Source organism: Mytilus galloprovincialis, chromosome 3, assembly GCF_965363235.1.
Source record: "Mytilus galloprovincialis chromosome 3, xbMytGall1.hap1.1, whole genome shotgun sequence".
In the NCBI taxonomy this organism is placed as follows: Eukaryota; Metazoa; Mollusca; class Bivalvia; order Mytilida; family Mytilidae; genus Mytilus; species Mytilus galloprovincialis.
In genome coordinates, this window is record NC_134840.1 from 52,357,182 (window position 1) to 52,377,685 (window position 20,504).

Genomic DNA, 20,504 nt, shown 5'->3' on the forward strand with positions numbered 1-20,504 from the left:
AATACTGTAATAAAGGCTCCTGACTTGAGTTAGCACATAAAGACTTATGTGGCGGAGTTTAACATATTTGTGAGCGCTCAACCCTCACCTAACCAAGATAATGGATCATTAGTAATTATAACTGTACATATATATCAATTTAGTTTTGTTTTATTTTCATAAACAAAATAAATGTCAGTACCGATAAAATAATATTTGAAGAATTTATTAGTGTCACTGTATCAAATTGATAATCTTTAAGCATCAATGAATTCAAAAGATCAATTATTTTGCATGGATCATGTTTAATTTTACTGGCATTATACACAACATCACTTCAAAATTTGAATGAGATATCCAGTGTTTAATAAGAATTGTACTACAGTCTTTAGCCCAATATATTCATAAGTGTGGAGCCGGTGGATTCATAAAATCTCTTATCCTTCTCGCCGTGGTGTCCCATTCAGTGCCATACTTTCCAAATCATACAAGTCAACACCACTGAATGTGACACCACGGCGAGACGGAAACGAGAACATTTTTGGATCCACCAGAAACCTGACAGGCTGAATGAAAAAAAGACGAGGAAAGATACAGGAAAGATAAAGAATAATTTAGTATACAGCATCGTTTATTTTATCCTGTTATATTGACCAATAGACGTCGCATACTTTAACCACCACTTTTGTAATTTAATAAATAAATTTAATTTCACCCAAATATTGAATTATCTACAAGGCAGCGAAATTCATATACAATGAGCTGCAAAGGATTTTTTTTTTTTGTCTATATCGGATTTTATCTGCATGGATAATTGCACACTCGATGAAGCAAGTTTGTCTAGCGAAATATTGCGGTTTTTTTGTTGGTTTTTTTTTTTATCTTTTATCGCAATGTAAATATTTTTACATTTTAATATCAACATATTATATATTATGTTAAAATTACATTGTTATATAATTCTTCTAAATAACAGCCTAACAATGTTAAATTTGCGGAGGCTTATTCTTCCCTGTCTTGGATTCGAACTCATGCTACTGAGATATCGTTGCATCAAATCGTCTTCCACTATGCCTATAAGAAAACTAGCGGCCTTATTTACAAGAGAACTCGACCACCTAGGCTCGACAAAAATCAAGCTTTTAGAGGCCGGATGTTATCTTTCCTCTTCAGTTTTTATCTATCGTGATAACACAGTACATGCTATATAAGGCAAGAAGATTTAATATTACAGATCAGTTGAATTATCTATTACAGAGGATCTTCACATTAATTTAGGATGCCGTCTCTATATATATATATATATAGAGCCCAGGTGGTCTTGTGGTCTAGCGGGACGGCTGCAGTGCAGGCGATTTGGTGTCACGATATCACAGTAGCATGGGTTCGAATCCCGGCGAGGGAAGAACCAAAAATTTGTGAAAGCAAATTTACAGATCTAACATTGTTGGGTTGATGTTTAGACGAGTTGTATATATATATTTTTAATAGTTTTATGAATTGACCATAAACCCACTTATTCATGGTATGGTATCAATATTTCTGACCTGTAGATTTATGATAGATTAGATCACGTGAATAAAGACAATAAGTCTTTTCATTATATATATGAATAATTAACCAAAGGTGCTGATCTACTTGGTCAGTTTCTTCAGTCTGTAAAAAGACTAGCTACAACGTAGACCTATATGCAAGTGTAGTAAATTTGAAAAAAACTGTTATGAAACAGACACACATCTATCTATGATACTAGATACGAAATAAAAATATAAAGGTCGACCTCTGATGAGGGTTTACCTGGGATTATTCCCGAAAGAACCCGAAACATTGCATATTAAATTCTAATGAATTAAGCAATAAAAAGTACGTAGTGTCAGGTCAGAAATATTGATACCATACCATGAATAAGTGGGTTTATGGTCAATTTATAAAACTAAAAATATATATATATATATATATGCATGTGTGTGTAGAGCCCCGGTGACAATACCCGTTAGTGTAGTGCATTAAAGGATAATGGTTATTGAAAAAAGTGCTAACAACATGCACCGATTTAAAAATAAGTAGATGTATATACATATTTAATAATGATGTACAAGTTGCATGCTTAAAATCTATTAAGGCGATTTGGCGATTTAAAATGTTGATTTAAAATATGTATTATAATATAATTTTGGTTTTGCTACATTTTTGCCCCAAAAAATATTAATTACTCTCAAATATCTGTGTTGACACGTTTCGTTTCCTAACCAAATAGTCAGTGGCAAATATAAACGAAGGCCGATAATTCAATTTCAAAAAATTCTTTTTCAAAATAAACCACAGCGACGATTTTCGATAGACGGTTCAAACTCAATTCATTGCGCTATACTAATTTATGAATTTACAATCAATACGAGAAATAAAAATTTAATAAAAATTCACTAAAACTACATATAGTCTTTATCATATCGAAATGATTACAAGTTAAAGCTTCATTTAGTCAAACACAGATTCTTCAATGCTAGAACTTTGTCTGTTTGTCAATACCAGTTTGAAGGATGTAGCATATCTGAAAATAAATAAAAAGAAAGTAAAGATACCGAGGGAGCAATAATTTATAATAACATAAATTCAAAATAGTACATAACTACACTCAACATAATTCTGCTGTCTGAATAAGCTAATTTGTATCTGACAAATTTTATAGATATAGGAAGATGTGGTATGAATGCCAATGAGACAACTCTCCACCCAAGTTACAATTTATAAAAGTAAACCAATATAGGTCAAGGTACATATGAGTTTCAAATGCTTTTCATGGTGTTAATTCTAAACAAATTAACCGACGAAGCGGGTTTAACAATATGTAAATCTAAAATACGTGATATTAATAATTAAAGAGGTAGGGCCAATATGTCCGGATTTTTTTTTTCACAGAAGGGCCAATTTCAAAAAGTGCTAACAGAATAAAATTTACTAGAAAAACAAAAAATAAAAATGCTTTTTGATCAATATCTCGATTTACATATATTATGATATGTGTGATAAATATTTAATTAAACCTCAAAAAGGATGAAAGACCATTAGCGGAATTTATGGTGTTTTTAGGTGGAAAAAACAGGGAATCCCCCAAGAAGGACATTTCAAACCAAAAAAAAAGTTATGTTTTTCGTGACTGTGGCAATTTATACTACATTTTCCGTCAAAATGAAATTGGTTTAGTGTGTCCTTATTATATAAAAAACAACTTTTTAATGAAAATATTGTAACATCTCTAAATTGTACCGATAAACCTCCTTATTAAGAATATGATGGTCAAGTATCGCGGTGGCTCAATCAGTAGAGCATAGAACTACAAAATAAATAGGCAAAAATCAGAGATATTGCCAATTGGCAAAGGTAGAATAACTGATAATGAAAAAAACAAATATAATTTGCAAGTTTGCGAAAACTATATTTTATTGTTAGGAGTGTATGTTGACAAAGACAAAACTGTTTGTGATCATTTAAATTGGAGTGGAAAAGTTAGTAAAATTAAGTCCTTATTAAATATGTGGATGCAGAGGCAATTGGCAATACATGTGGGGTAGAGTGAATGTTATTTCCTAATTATTTATGTCAAGATTATGGTATTCTTTGTTTGTAACATCGATGCCAGATCATGTTTTACGAGATATTAAAAATGCATACATGTGTTAATTTTGTGTGGAATAATGGTGCACACTTAGTAAAATATAACACCATCATTGATCAAAAGTGTAATGGAGGTTTACAGTTACCTGATATTGAATCAAAGATTTATGCATTTATGTTAAATTTTTGGCCAGGTTTTTAGACAAGAATTATAAAGTGCTATGGAAGTCTACATTTAAATATTTTATTTCAAAAATTTTAAATATGAACTTATCAGAAGAAATAATATTCTTGTCTTTACCAGACACTTGAAGTGCATTCCTAATGTTTACAAAGAAATGTTTAAAGGTTTTGATCTCTTAAGAGATGATAATAAATTTGATCTTAGCAATAAAAATGTATACGATCAACCCTTATTTTGTTATCCAAATGTGTTGTTCATGGAAAAACTGTTATATGGTATGATTTTATAAATGCTGGAATTGTTCAAGTAAAAGATATATGTTATGAAGTTATAGAGGTTTTTTTTTACCAGAAATGGCTTTAGTTGAGATGATACAAAATGTAACTAATCATTGTGATATTAACAGTATTGTAAAAAGATATGATACTTTAAAAGTTGTATTGCCTAAAGAATGGACAGAAATTATTCATAAAAATATTCGTAGGAGAAATGTTTCTCGCTCTATAAATATTAATGTCATTTTCAAAGACAAATTGTCAAGAGTTTTCTATGTGTTCGACAAAAGAATTGTATTTATTACTTACTGGTAAACTATGTCAGCATCCTATTTGCTATAATAAGTGGACGGAAGTTTTTGAGATTGAAGAGAATGATCTTTGTAAAGTATGGAAAAACGTTAATTTTTATTGGAAACCATCTATATTATTGGATCTAGATTTCAAAATAGCACATTGTTGTATTTTCACAAATTCCCAACTTATGACTATGAAACTTATAAATTACAATGTATGTGATGTATGTGAAAAGGAAGTAGAAAATATTACTCATTTATTTCTATTATGTTCTGAATTAGTACAATTTCATCTGTTTATGCAACAAAAGTTGTCAGTTTTATTTGATACTGTTGATTCTGACAAAATTGATAATTTAGTTTATGAAGAGGTATTTATGTTTGGTTTATTTGGATCTATCAAAGGCGTAAATGTAAGTTTTGTCAATTTCATGTTATCTATAGCGAAATATTGTATCTTCAGAAGAAGGAATTTAATTAAATATTTAAACAGTAATGTTGATCTTATTAGACTATTTATATACACTGTAAAACACTATGTAACTTACCTGTATGAATATTTGTGTGATGCAAGATGTATGAGAAATGTTTTTGAGAAACACTTTTTAAAGAGCATAGAACTACAAATGAAATATTGTTTTCAAGCTAGGGTTCGAATCTCGCTCAGACTTTTTGCATTTTTTGTGTTGTTATATTACTTTTAATGTTTCTATCATATTTTTTCTGATGTTTGCTTAATTCATAGAGTCATTCTGGTTCATTTTGACTATATAGTATAAATCATTTTATTAAAAAAAAATACTGTATCGCTTATTGTGTGCATTCCTATGACTGTCCATACTCTTGACTTACTTTCAATTTATTCATGTGTTTACATTGATAACATATATGCAAGGAACAACTGCCGTCTGCCGTCAGACTGAAGTAGGTGCCTATACATAACCAACAACGCGAGAATTGATTCTAAAGCAATGAATCCCAAATGTTGCATGTGTAATATACACATAACATAAAATAAGGCCATTGTATACAAGTTTCAAAACAACACAAACAATTTTTCGAAACTTTTTTTGAACATGGTATAATATGTAACAAATGCAGTCAACAGCAATCAGTTTTGTCGCCAATTCACTAACTGTGTAGATACTAGTACTGAAATTCTTACCACCGTCCCTACAACGGTATCGAAGTCATCAGAAAATAAGACAACACCACAGAACAAATCAATTACACTACAAATCGTGATTGTATAGGTAAAACATCAAGAAGCTGTTGCATCTGTATCACAACGAAGGGCCGATTTGTTAAAATGCCAGAAAAGGCCATATAACATGTGTAAGTAACACAAGGTGTTCTATGGCCAGCTGATGTAAGATGTTCTCCGGTTAATATATATATATTATATTATCTTATAGACGATAAAACATTAAAAAACCAGGGCAAATACAGATATACATATAGAATGAAATTCAAAACAGTGTGGCTGTGGCCATTGCTTGACGCATTAAATTCATCCATTGACTGGGACAATTTAGGTGAACGTTTGTATGTAACGACCACTGCTCACTATGTACTTTTTAAAGACACTTAAACTATGGGGTCACCAAAGGTTATCAACACCTTAATAAAGTAATTCGAAAAATTAATCAGAAATAACACGATGTTTTGATTTATATCAATTATATACATCAAAACATAAAGGTTATTCCTGATTAAGTTTTCGAATTATTTTATAATTAAAGGCGTTAAGAAACCTTTGGTGACCCCACAGTTTAAATGTCTATCGTAGGTACGTCGTGAACAGTGGTCGTTACAGACAAACGTTCATGTAAATTGTCCCAGTCAATGGATGAATTTAATGTGTCAATCAATGGCCACTACCACACTGTTTTGAATTTCATTCTATTCAGAATGAGAACACCATCCCATTTGAATTTGATCAATATTATTTGGCTTCTTGACAAGTTACGTGGTATGGTACTTATGCCCATAAAGGGTGTTAACAATTAGATAAAATCAATATAAAAAATCAATAGTCTTGGCCTTGTTTTTTGTAGGAATACCTGTTCAAGGTATGAAAATAGATGATGTGACGTATTTTAATGTACTATAATTAGCATCTATCGGGCTATTTAAAACAGGATTTACCTATCTTATCGAATGAAAAGAATTGAGGGGAAAATGGCCATACCTCTTTCGGTCTTAAGATTATTAAGCGGAATACATAGTTTTCAATATTCTTTTATGACCATATTCATAATTTTTTAGCAAAAAGGAAAACCCTTATAAAATTAAAAATTTTACATGTAGTTAAATATCAAAATGTTACCTAAAAAATGTTTCCATATTCTTGAGATCATATATCTTCTAAGGCATTTAAACAGCCTTTCCACGATGTGTAGAAACTTGTTGGCCAGATGATTTTCGTAGACTATTTTCCTTTGCTTTTCCACCTGAAGCACCTCGGTTTGGCGGACCTCCTGCAGGAGCACCAGGATTCCCTGGGTTACCAGAATTACCACTAGATTCTAGAAAAACCACTCCATCACCATTTCGTGTTCCAGATTTTCTCTGTTTATTGCGTCTACTTTTTGATAATCCACCCGGTTTTCCAGGCCTTCCAGGTTTACCAGGTCTACCAGATCCTGATGGATTGCCAGGCTTACCAGGTCTGCCAGGTTTACCAGGAGATCCTAATGGACTGCCGTAATCATAATCATACCAATATGTATCTGGACCGTACGTATCATAGTAATAATCTCCACCTGGTTCTCCTGGCATTCCATCTAAACCGCCACCCCCACCTCTTCCTCCTCCGCCTCCATACCAACCACCACCGGATCCTCCATTACCTCCTCCCCCGCCATAATACCAACCTCCATCACCACCTCTTCCACCTGTGCCTCCACCGCCGCTGTACCAACCTCCTCCCCCTCCGTTCCCTCCTCCAAGTCCTCCACCACCGCCGCCATACCACCCACCATCCCCACCATTTCCTCCTCTGCCTCCTCCATCAAACCAACCTCCTCCTCCACCACCATTTCCACCGTCAGAATAGCTCCAACTGTATCCACCGGGTCTTCCCGGTTCTCCATCACGTCCGCCACCACCGCCACCACCTCCGCCTCCTCCTCCACCCTCACCTCCTTTTACTCCCCCTCGTCCCCCTCTTCGTACTCCCCCGCCTCTACCTGGGCGACCAGGTCTTCCTGGTCTTCCAGGTCCTCCTCTCTGGCCATCGTAATAAACTTGACTGTCCGACATCTGAGTTACACAAACAAGGACGACAAAGATGTATCGACAATTTGATAACATAGTTGTACTCTGAAATATAGTTAATTGAGTAAATAAAGCATTGTCTTGTCACAGGTTTCTATGCATTTTACACAGTGGCATTTTAGAAGTAACATTAACTCATCATAGATACGAAACCAGTAAAATTGTTTACGACAGACGCGCGTGTCGTTAACAAAAGACTCGAATTAAAAAAGTCAAAAAGCCGAAAAAAGTACGAATTTGAAAGACATTTGTGAAAACGCGTTAAGTCTGATAAAATATATCTTGATTCTTCTTAATCAGCTCGGTGTTCTCCACATATAGTTCTTATATAGTGAAAAATCATATTATAACCACATCACAGCTTAAAACATAGCCCACACATTTGAAGAACCCGATTATGTATTTGTTTCATAAACAACACAAAAAACCTAGAACATTTCGTTTCATCTTGGTCTTTTGGTTCTTTTGACAGTTTTATCTTTTCAGTTCTTTACACTACACTTTCACACAATTTTATCAAACAAAAGTTTTCCTATTTAATTAAATGGTCGTTTGGTAAATCTGAATGCAAATATATTTGCTTCAAATCATTTAAAGCCTTCTTTAGGTAAATGTGCTAGAATAGATATGTTAACAGGAGATGTGATAAGATGCTTGAAGCTGTCATTTTTCTCCTTGATGATATTAATGTATGTTTCGGCAACTAAATTATAATAGACAGGTTGTAGGTATTCAAATGGACACCAATTGCGCCCCTGTAAAATCAGACTTGTGACCAAATTGAGTAAAGACACATCTAAATTGCATTTTATTGATAAATCCAACAACAATAACCGTTATCGTGATATTTGTTCATTAAATCATCAAGAATTTTCTAAAAATATTTCCAAAATTTACCCAAAGGAACTAAGATTTTTACTTAAAATAAATCAAATACAAATGATGATATCTGTCTTTTCCTATATTTAGAAATTTAAATGTTATATGTGAAACTCTACACTAAAAATAACGACAATAGAAACGATTTTTCGCTCCCTCGGCTCTTTGTTAATAATCTTCTTTTTTTATGATGATGTTCATTTGACACCATCTAACGGTGTTTATATATCACAAATCGTTCGCTATGTCCGTGCCTTTAGTGACATTTGGATTTTAATGTACGCAATGTAGTAGTTTTACTGGTAAATTATTAAGTCAGAGATTCCGGTACAACAAATTACGTAAAACCTTTACTAAATTCTTCCATAGATATATGTGACTGCAGAAAACTTCTTTCGAACGGGATAGTACGCTGCACATCCTCGGAGATGTTGTTTACCGAAAGCTGTCTCTGACTTGGGACATTGATGTTGCAGTACAACATAATTACAAACTATAAAATATCAGTAGAAACGGACTCCACTCATTAGATGGATACACATAAAAATACATCTAACAAAACACAGAGTGGTTTGTACGAGTACTCATACATCCACACAACAGAACGACATTGAGTTCATATCTGAGAGTTCTGAAAGTTACCGACAGCTAGTTCAAAGCCAATAACAACTAAAAAAAATCATCTAAGACCAATCAGTAGACATCCAACATCCAATGGATTTAGTGTAAAAGACGCCATTAAAAGTCAGAGAAAAACATGACCTTGTGCAATGCAAACTATAATAGGTATCGATAGATTGTATAATACATATTAAAAGTACAAATGTGTAATATTTAGTATGGATTTAATTTACTGATAACAAAATCAATATTTACTCCAAAGAACATTTAATTACAGTGTTGAACACCTGGGATTATTATACTAATACAAAAAAACAATAATCCCGCTATCGCGACTATGATATCTCAACAGATTGATAAGGTTTCCAGTCCCTTTAGTATAATAGTCCCACTGAATACGTATACTTTAAGAATGGTTTGATTGAACGATTGATAAGTTTACCAGGATCGTATCTAAATTCCCGGGATAGTTTCAAGTTTAAGTCTGGACTTCAGATATGCGGTTCATTGCAGCCCCATTATTCCGACACACCTATATTACGCTGAACTTTTATTCACCAGTCTAATATATAAAGACAAAGCTGAATATTTGCTACCTGTTTTGCCAAAGTGTCAGCGAAGCAAAAACTAGTAACTTATTGTTTTGGTGAAACCAAGCAGGCATTTAAAACCACCCATAAAATAAGGGAAGCAAAACGTATTCAGATCTGACGATCATATGACAGTGTTGTGGAAACCAAAATATGGAATACGAGGAAACAACTGTCAAAATGGGTGTTATTTTCAAAGAAAACTATCTAATGCTCATCCATATCATGGTAATTTAATAAAAAAAAAAATAAAAAACGTTTCTGAATATAAATTTTCAAACTGTTATTTTTACTATTTCCCCAATACGTTTCCGTATATTTATACATATGTGCCCCTGATAAAACTACATTGTACTAAATTCATATTTGCTACTGACGAAATATATTCGCGCTGGCATTGAAAAAAAAATCTCAACTTAAAAATCCCATGAATCCCTCCCTCTGAAAATAATATGATTGATTCAAAAGTTCCTACGGATAAACGCTAATTATAATTATTATAAGTATAATAAATGCATATTGTGACATGACGATGGTCTTACCTTAAAGTATTAATGTGAAGTTATATGGATATAAACAATATAGACAATACATTTTATAGTTCATAAATAATAAGGAACTACCGTTGTAATTATTTGCTTTTTTGTTATTCTGTCCAATCCTAAACACTTTCCTTTACATGAAAACATTCGGCCAAAGGTTGTAAGAGTTTAGGAATAAGGCAAGAATAATTGGAAAAGACAATTTTTCAATTTCATGACATAATCATAAATCACTGTTTTAAATAAGACGTTGGTGCTGAGCCAATCAGTTTTCAAAATTGTATGCTTTAAATAAAAAAAAATATGCTACGTTCAATGGTCATTTCGTGTATTAACCTTCATCCTAATAGTATGATCATAAAAGAGGAATAAATACGAAGACTCAGAAGTTCCAATTGGCAAACTTAGCCTGAGGGGTCAACTGCATGGGGAGTGTTTTTAGGGGACATTTTCCCCTTGTATTCGAAAAAGGATGATTTTTTATTTACATATATTGGAAAATTGAAAAAACTTAACGGACTGAATACCAGGCTTAAGAAACTTTTCAATATCTACGTCAAGTAACTTCAACATCAAAGTTTCATTTGCCTATATACATTATGTTTATGTACCTTGATGACATGATTGTTAAAATAAAATAAATGTCTCAATATATAAATGGCTAATATCTAATGACTAAGCAGGGAAAAAACTTCCAAATTGTACATGGCGCGTATTTAAAAAAAAAAGAATATAAATTATTAATTATTGAGTCGTATTTGAAATTAGAAGATGTATAACTTGACCTTCAATAGAATTTATTTATTCCGGAATGAACCCAATCATTTTAAAGTATAACTTTTGTCAAAAAAAAAAAAAAAAGCCTAGATATACAGGTAAAAAGCGCAATCATTGTCCTATCAAAAAGTGCAAACATTTTTGACGTTGTCCGAACAAAAACAAATTAGAAAAATTGGAGAAACGCTTTTTTCCAAGCGTCTATGAAGCTTTAAAAGAGCATAGCTTTTCATAAAATAATAAGTATTTTTATTGCATTGTTTTGCTAAAACATATCCGCATTTTGTTGCAAAATACACGTCAAGGTTGTCCTTGGCCTTATAAACATAAGCGACAACGTATGTTTATTTGACAACTAAGTGACACCCATTTAAAGGTAAATTTCCTTAAACATGTAAACAAATTTAACCTTTACTTATTTTTTCACGTAATTGAAAAGGCCGTCTTAGGGCATTTTTTCCGTCATCAACAAAACAAATAAAAAGGACGGTGACTGTTGGCTTAGTCTGCTTAATTTTAACATAGTTTATTATCTAAGTCTGAAGATCAGAGTCATTTATACATATAACCTTTACAAGCTATCAAAGTAAAGTCCATCATTTTTTAGTCGCAGATTTTGTTCGCACAGGTATTCCCAATTCGAGGTGGGGGTGGGGGTTTGGGGGGACTAAATTATTTGTTTGTTTTTTTTTTTTTGTTAAGATATCTAGTGTTGACAGAAAATTAGAATGTAATAACATAGGGGTGCTACAGGCTCTTCAAAAGTCAGGACACAGTCATTTACAGCCCGTAACAGAGAAGTGATCGAATTGATGTTTCTTTACCGTCAAAATTAGCTACGTTATCGACAAACTTAATTGAGTAGTGACCGAACTATTGGCACTTTAACGTTAAAAAGATTGACAATGCTGACAAACTTTCATGTGTCGATAATCAAGTTTAATACCAATAATATTGAAAATAATTCTAATAATATTATAAGAAACAAAATATGTCCATATGCACCATTTCGATTGGGCGAAAAGTAGTCATTTCTTCAAAGTCAGAACAAAAAAAAAGATTTATGGAAGGACGTCTTGAAAGTATTATTTCCTTTACAATTTTACCCAAAACTAAAAGAAATATTCTGGTAAACAACTAAAAAGGTGTTTGATAGGAATGAAGTCCTTTATATTTTCGGACTACAATGTGTACCGTATGTGTGATGGATTTGAATTCAATCAATAACTTTGAAATGTTTTCTCATAAATATACACAAAAGGGAGGACTGGTACTTGTACTTCTGTTAGAATATGTCTTCGTCCGTTTCACATGCCAAACTTTTTTCTAGTACAGTTTAAACGGGAAAATTTTGTTGAGATTTTTTTTTAATATGACAAAATAACGAGCAAAACTATTTCTTGCAATGGCACACACAGAGAAATTTGGATTTCTAGGTCGGGTTTGAAAAAGAAATTTCGCCTTTTCTTGAGCCTGTTTTGTACATTTAGTTTAACAGATATGATCCAATGGAAATTTTCACATGGAACCTTCGGTAAATAGGAAAATAAAAAGATATGGGGTAATTTACAGAGAGACCACACTCCATCCATGAGAAAAACGGAGGGAATTTAAAAATCTAGAGGTCTCCACAAGGCTTTCAACAAGGGTGGAATCTCACTCCCTCTAAATCATTTATATAGGATTTCTCTATATTTTTCTATAAATAAACTTTATCTTATAGTTAATAGAAAAATAAAATAAAAAATTGGGGTCACCGTTCATTTGCACTCACAATCTGCCTTCGAAAGAAGCATTCATCTTTGTAAAAGTGTTTTTTTTTTTTTCTTCTGTTGAACTAATAGGAGAAACAAAGGTAATATCGAAATAAAAAAAGAAATTTATTACAGAAATTACTCAAATTTTACAACAATTTAGTTTAAGTACAGCATATATCGAAATTATATTAAAAAATATAGGTCACCGATGAGTTAAAAGAGATATTTCAATTTTAAAGCCAAAAAATGTAATTTTTCCACCAAAGGGAGATAATTTGGAACTTTTTCAATGATGTTTACATTTTATAAAAGTCATCTGGGGCCAACACGAGCGCCTCCAGCTGCACTCAGCAAAGCACTTTATTATGTTTTCCTAAAAAAAATGGAACAGCAGGGCAAGTTGATATATGCTTTCATAGCAGTTATGTAAGTTTATTTAAACCGTAAATTTGAATGCATATTTGGTCTCATCAGTCAGGGAATGCATCAAATTTACAGTTTGAGGGAAATGTTTTTTGTACCATATGATAAAGTAACAACTACAAAAGGTAATAGATAAAATTTGTAATGAAAAACAAATGTTTAATTTTTTTCTGAAATTTGTATACCCTCGAGCCTCCTTAACAATGAAAATGTTTGACCATGAAAAATCACATATCTAAGAAAAGCAGTCGTTTAATTGATTATAAGAAAGTTTCAGTATATCATGTCAAATTTCTTTAATTTGAGAGTTTTCCTTTAGTCACAAATGTAGCTCCATGTTTGATGGTGAAATAAAAATGAATGTCTCAGAAAGTGGTGAATTAGTTTCCATAAATGACAGATAAATCGGGCCAAGCTTAGTAACTTACAGTAAACTGACTACTGTAACATTGACGCACTCGTCGAACTGTTTAAAAGATTTGTGTTTATGACCAAAAATTTATATACAACTTCACTTATAAATTAATCTGAATTTCATAGCGCGTCGTCACAATAATGAAAGTTATAAAAAAAAATCTATAACCAGCAGATCTATACTTCTATAAAAAAGTATTCTTGTACAAAAGGGTATTTATTATAAAATGGTCCTTACTATAGAATAGATAGTTTACCACAGAAATCTTAAACGGAAGTTTCGACAATTTTAAACAGAAGAGATTTGAAAATAAATTTAACTTTAAATAAACACTGAAATAATTTTAATACCTCGAAGGTGTAAAGAATAAACCAACAATCTCAATCTTTAAAAGTGTCTTCATTGCAGTAACCGACGAGTTCATGTTTACAGTAGAAACAGTGGATGTGACTCCAATAAATTCATTATTATCGGCTCCTAGGAGTCGATATTAAGAATTGAACGATGGACAGTCAGTGCGTGAATTTTTCTTGCTACCTGATTGGAAGATATTACGAGACGTGAATAATCAAAGTTTATTGATTGGATAGGACAATCTAAACCTAGTAAATGTCCTTCAATCCAGTAGAGTATCGAATTTGTCCTCTATATTTTAGCAATTAGATTTTACCTGGTCATTAATCATGCATTTTCATGATATTGGTACACAGGTAACTTTTATCTATAAATAGTCGAATCTTCTGGAGTTTCGTAAACAACAACTTTAAACGATATATATACTACTTCATAACGTGTGACCTCATGTGTGTGGTAAAATTTGTTGAATGCTGCACATGGCTATTCTAGTAAATGAATTAATCTACAAAGCGAGAGCACTTTCCATTTTCATCAGCTAAGAGTCGACTAGCCCTTTTTGAAAGGCTAATGCTTGTCATTGTAGTCATGAATATTTATCGCTTATATTAAATTGATAAAGATTTTATCCAGGTCACACCTACTGTTTCTACTGCTAAGATCAGTTACATGTAACATGATCTCGTCGATTCGCACGACGAAGCCATTGTTTATGACAGAACACACATTCTAGATTATGTTTTTTTGTGTCCGTCAGTTCGAAAGTATTTGAATGATCATTTCAACTCCTTTGCATTTCATAATATGTGTCATGAACAAAGACATATGTTCGATTGAATAATGATTTTCTCGTAACAAATGATAGAAATTTCGGAGATCCCGTATTTGATCCTTTACCGTTAAAATGAAAATGCCAATGACAGAGGTTGATTTAAAAATGTTTTACTGTGTTAAAAAAACTTCGACTTAAACAATGAAATTTTACACGTTGGACATGAAATATTTTGTCGATGAAGAAAATTAAACTGTCACTTCTGAAATAAGTTTGTCGATAACGTAACTTATTCTGACGGTAAAGAAACGCGAATTCGATCACTACTCTGTTACGGGCTGTATCAGTTGTTCATATACTTCGACATATATGAGTATGTCGAGGAAAGAAGACAACTCAAAAACAACTACTTGTACATTTTTATAGTATTTACAATTCAAATAAGAAGATGTAACGTGACTGCCTATGAGACCACTCTTAATAGAGCTTTCTTACAAATTGACGAAAGGTACGTATGCTTGACGAATCATACGTAAGACTCGTTTAAGGGATCCTTTCTTTTGACATATTTAAATAATTATAGTCGTGGAACTTCGGACATGCAACGACACTTATTAAATTGGATTTTTCTTGGGATATATTTAGGATTTCGGGACGTACGATAGGTTAAAATATGATACCACCAGGTCGGAGGAGATAACACTTCAAAATATCCTAAATATAGAGTAGTCAGACGAAAACATTTCCCCTAATAGACTAAAAACCTATTCAATATTACAATGTTGCACTGTTTAACCTAAAAAAAAGTCAAAGCAAATACATTGTCTTCTTCCCTTACAGAAAAATGGAAAAAATCAAAGCACAAATACTTCCTTGATTCAAAATTTACAACGCTTAAAATAATAAAATGAAAATGAAAATGAAGAAAACAAGATGATCTTCAAACTATGCCATATGCTGGTGCTCGTTTAATAACTTTTGAATCATCGCCTCTCCCCTGGTAATATTCATTGCTCCCCCTTAATGTGTATATATGATTCACCGGAGCAATTGAAGGGTTGTTTTAGTGTATAATTACGTTTTGCCTATTGTCCTGAACCTTCATGAAATATTAGCCACTGGACGATAAGTGACAACTTTGCGTCTATCTTCCAAACATGTGTACTGTTAAATCGTCATCATAAAATCCCCAAAATTGTAGATTTATTTTCTTGATATACAAAATCTGTTTTTCTAGATTTATTTAACATTTCTTTTTAAAAACATTGTAGCATATTTTTTTTAGCAAATCTCGATATTCCACTTTGACAATTTGCTGAAAGTTTACTATAAAAAATAAAAATAAATGTGAATCTTGTCGTTAAATTTAGACTAACGTACTTCAATAATGCCATTGAAATGTTAATCGTGAAACTCGTGCTTAAAAAAATCCCGCGAAAATGTGTGTACTCGTGGTTTACGTCAGTAACGTATCGGACGTAAGTGTACTTGACACTATTTTTCTCTGTTTGATTATATAAAAATCGTGAATTATTAACGATATCATTATTTTTGAAAAATAAACTTGATTTAGAAATGAATGCTGTTTTACTGGATAAAACAAAGACTCTTTTAACTGTTATTGTGGAAATGAAATACGTGCTCCCTTTACGTTCGTTCGTACCTTTCGTCCATTTGTAAGAAAGCTCTAATGAGAGACCAAATGACACATAAATTAACAACTAAAGGTCACCGAACGACCTTCAACAATGAACAAAGCCCAATCCGCATAGTCAGCCATATAAAGCCCCGAATTTACAAATGTAAAACAATTCAAACGAGAAAAAGAAGGATTAAACGTCGTCAGTATATCTTGACATTTTTATTTTAGGATTCTATTCAAATAATAAAAAGAGATAAAAGAGTCCAGACGTTGTACATACTTATCCGAATGTCTTCCTGTGCTCATTAAATCTAGACATTTTTACTTTAATACCAGTTTCAAATTGATCCCTTGTCAAGAGCCTTCTGAATCAAATATTGAACCTTTTTTCTGCTTTGAACTTATTTAGATATACTACCTCCTCTCCTTTGAGAGTAGTTAGACAGATAATCTCTCTATCTAGCTGTGTGTCGGACTAGACTACTCCGAAAGGAGGGTAGTAAATGTATTTAAACTAATAATGACTTCACAGTTCAGCCAGCAATCAAGCTAACCAAAGTTATTACTTTTACTTACACACTCAGTGAATGCATTTTGTTGTGAACCAAATATTTCTGTAATCTAAGGACACGCATGAAATGATCTAGGTAAATATCTGTATATTTGAAATAGAATGTATTTTTTTTTTTTTTACTTCATCGCAACTATACCATTTTTATAGATTTTTTATAGATAGTTTTTTTTTATACTGAACATGTTTTGAAACAAGTCAATGAAACAAAGTTATAGCAATACACTAACCAAAACATGATTAAGAGTTATTCAACACAAAATAAAACATTGACAGAATCTCACTTTTTTTAGAAAGGATTATTTTTTTAACAATACACTATCCAAAACATGATAAAGATTTATTAGACCGTGACAAAAACAAAATGCTGTCTCACTTTATTTTGAGACAATGACAACAAATATAAAGAATACACTTGCCAAAACTTGATTACAAAGCTATAGTTATTAAACATTAACCCAATTAAAAGTGGACGCGAACATGTAGGGTGCGAACGGACTTTGGGTGCGAACATGTAGGGTGCGAACATCAGTGGGCGCGAACGCGAATGGGCGCGAACTGACCCGGATTCGATTCAGCCGGTAACGAATTTCCGATATCATAAAAGAATCACAATACAAAGGGAACTTCCTCTGCTTAATTGAGCCCTTAAATAAATGTGAATAGTTAGGTTTTATTCAAAATTGTCGGAAGCAAAGTTTCATATTTGTTTTCGTACGAATACTGAATAACAGACGGACGGCCACACGAAAATATAAAAATAAAACAAATACTGAAACGGTTCACTATCGATCTAAAATCCAGACAATGACAGATATATCATGTATCATGATAACACTGTTAAAACTGTAAACTTGTGTTGTTTATGATATATATTCAAGTTCTTCTTGTACATATTGTCAATATTTCATTTTATTGATTAAAAAAAATTGGTGCAGAAAATTCAGGGGAGGCAGTTGCCCTATACCTGCCTCATAGGTAGTTACGGCCCTTCAATTGCAGTTATACTGTTATATTTCCTATTTTGCAAATTCGGAATTTCAAAATATATCTATAACACTTCAAGTAAGAATCTAACATCCAGACAGAAAACCAGTGTAAACTGTCCACCAAATTCACTGCATGACTTACTCAGTTAATAGACAATACTTATTTCAAAACACACGCACACACACACAAATTTACATTCAAGTGTTATAGCATAACCAAATATAACCAATACAATAGATGTAATGATGATACGAAATAAATGCTTAAATCCCTGCTATTAATAAGAGCGCAAAGCAGTGTGTTATGTAAAAGTGTGCATCACATTTTTAGGTTTTTCGAATAGTCATACCTTATTGTTTAATTCTAAATTACATTTTTGGTCAGTTTATCATGGAAACCGTTGATTACGTCACGGTCAAATGACAAAATTATGTCTGAGCTGATAGACAAAAACCTTTCATCCAATCAGAAGACGTGTTACATCAAATAACTAGATTTTAGTAGAAAAGTATTCATAAAGAATAATACATGATATTTGAAGTGTTTTGGTGCAATTTTATGCAATTTGGAAAAGTCTTGTTTTAGTATTAAAGCTCTCAGACTCTGATAGATAAATTAGTGGAATAATTTTACATGTAGTCATGTTCAAATATGAAGTGTAGTAAATTCTCATGAAAGCTTTTTTACGACAATTAGTGGTAACAGCTGTTAATTACATTAAAATGTGACATTCTATGTTGAACTGTGACATAAATTGGGCGTTAGACAGGTATTATTGTAAACAATACATGTACGCCTATGCGCCTTATACAATTAATTCTTAGTAGTGGGAAACAATTTGATACTCGGAAAAATAAATATCTTATAAATTCCCGTTGACATGAGTAAAAATAGTTTTTCCAATTAATACAATAAATGTATAGCCTTTAAAAACCGAAATCACATGAAAAGGCTTCGCGAAGTAAATCCAAGGTTTTGTCGATATGGTTGTTATGATCGTCCCGAGTCCCTCTCAAGTGATGTGTTATTGTGTCCTAACTTACATGTTGGAATATACATGTACCTAGAATTTAAAAATACTTTGAATATATGTCATACGAACATTTTAGGAAATGTCTAAGTCCTATGAAACGTTAAAAAAATGAACCCAGTATTTTCAGTATTTAATATCCACGTAATGTTAAATGCTTACATTAATTTACTTACCTTGCTTTATAAGGTCATTGGAGATAATGTTTTGACAACAAGTGGATTGCTGATGGGGTTTTCCTTCTTAAATACAAGTTATAATGTGCGATGTCAAATCTTGAAAAGATTAATTACATGACTTCATATCCTTTTTATAAATGATTCACATTTTAATTAATTATGTGAAACCATATGCAAGGTGATAGGTAAGAAACACATGATATCAAAAACCACCAGATTTTGTGATTAACTATTATTTCCTGTAATTAACAAACTGGATTACCATACCTGCAAAATTTTGACCTACCACATTCGTGATGGTGTTGCTGTATACTAGTAATTCAAGGATTTATATATTTGTTTAGGGTCCATCTGAGTACGGCCTCCTTGTGCGTGAATTTCTCGCCGTGTTGGAGAACCGTTGATGGACTTCGGCTTTCTGCTCTTTGGTCGAGTTGTCTCTTTGACACATTTCCCATTTCCATTCTAGATTTTATGTATAAAATCATTTGCCAAATTCCTTTAAAACTATAAAACAATATTTGGTTGCATTATAGCATATATAATTTTCCATATTCTTGAAATGTTATTAATTAGGGGACGACAATTTGAATTTCTAGAAACGAGAGCATGATGATTTCGGTAGAAGATATCCTTGCTTGGTACTAACTGAAAATAAATGCCCAAGACAAGATGAAAATGCGATTTCTGCAACACAAACCGCAGGAACTAATTGTGTTCAAAAGCGTAAAGACAGAGTAGAGAAAGATAAGCATGCGAAGTTACAAATGAAAATGAATAGTCAATCCACAAAACGTTTTCTGGCACTAAGGGTATCAAATGCATAGTTCCCCTATAACCATCTCCGAACAAATAAAAAAGATCAAAGTCTCCAATGGCCGCGTTGCAAATACGTATGGTAACCACATGTGTAGCTAAATTTTGCTAAGTTCCACTGTCTGGGAAAATGAGAAAAGAAATCTCGAATTATTCCATTATAGCAGATGCAAAACTTCAATATATGTGCTAACTTCCTGTAAAGTTTCAGTGTATTGGCTTAAAACTGTATAACAGGTTGATAACACAAATCGTGTACCCTCCTCCATCTACAATATTTATTATTTTTTTAGCAAAATTGACAGTTGATGAATACAAAAATTTGACATAAACAGTTAGAAACCATTTACTATGATTTATAATGTACATATATGCAATAAAATTGAGAAAGGAAATGGTGAATATGTCAAAGCGACAACCACCCGACCATAGAGCAAACAACAGCCGAAGGCAACCAATGGGTGTACATATATCGTCTTAAAAGGTAAAATGTATTTGCACGTTTTAGTACAATCACA

At 32.3% G+C, this 20,504-nt stretch overlaps 1 protein-coding gene across 1 annotated transcript; it reads right to left on the bottom strand.

Moving 5' to 3' along the window:
• Nucleotides 1-2,372: 2,372 nt before the first annotated feature.
• On the bottom strand, nt 2,373-19,318 carry LOC143068270 (uncharacterized). The gene is made up of 3 exons (XM_076242190.1): nt 19,168-19,318; nt 6,679-7,673; nt 2,373-2,530 (listed from the first exon to the last, which is right to left on the bottom strand). The coding sequence occupies exon 2, from the start codon at nt 7,662-7,664 to the stop codon at nt 6,726-6,728; it is 939 nt and encodes a 312-aa protein (XP_076098305.1). The 5' UTR covers nt 7,665-7,673; nt 19,168-19,318; the 3' UTR covers nt 2,373-2,530; nt 6,679-6,725.
• Nucleotides 19,319-20,504: the final 1,186 nt, after the last annotated feature.

Coding starts and splice junctions, on each gene's coding strand:
- LOC143068270 (XM_076242190.1), bottom strand. CDS start 7,664: ATGTTATCAAATTGTCGATACATCTTTGTCGTCCTTGTTTGTGTAACT.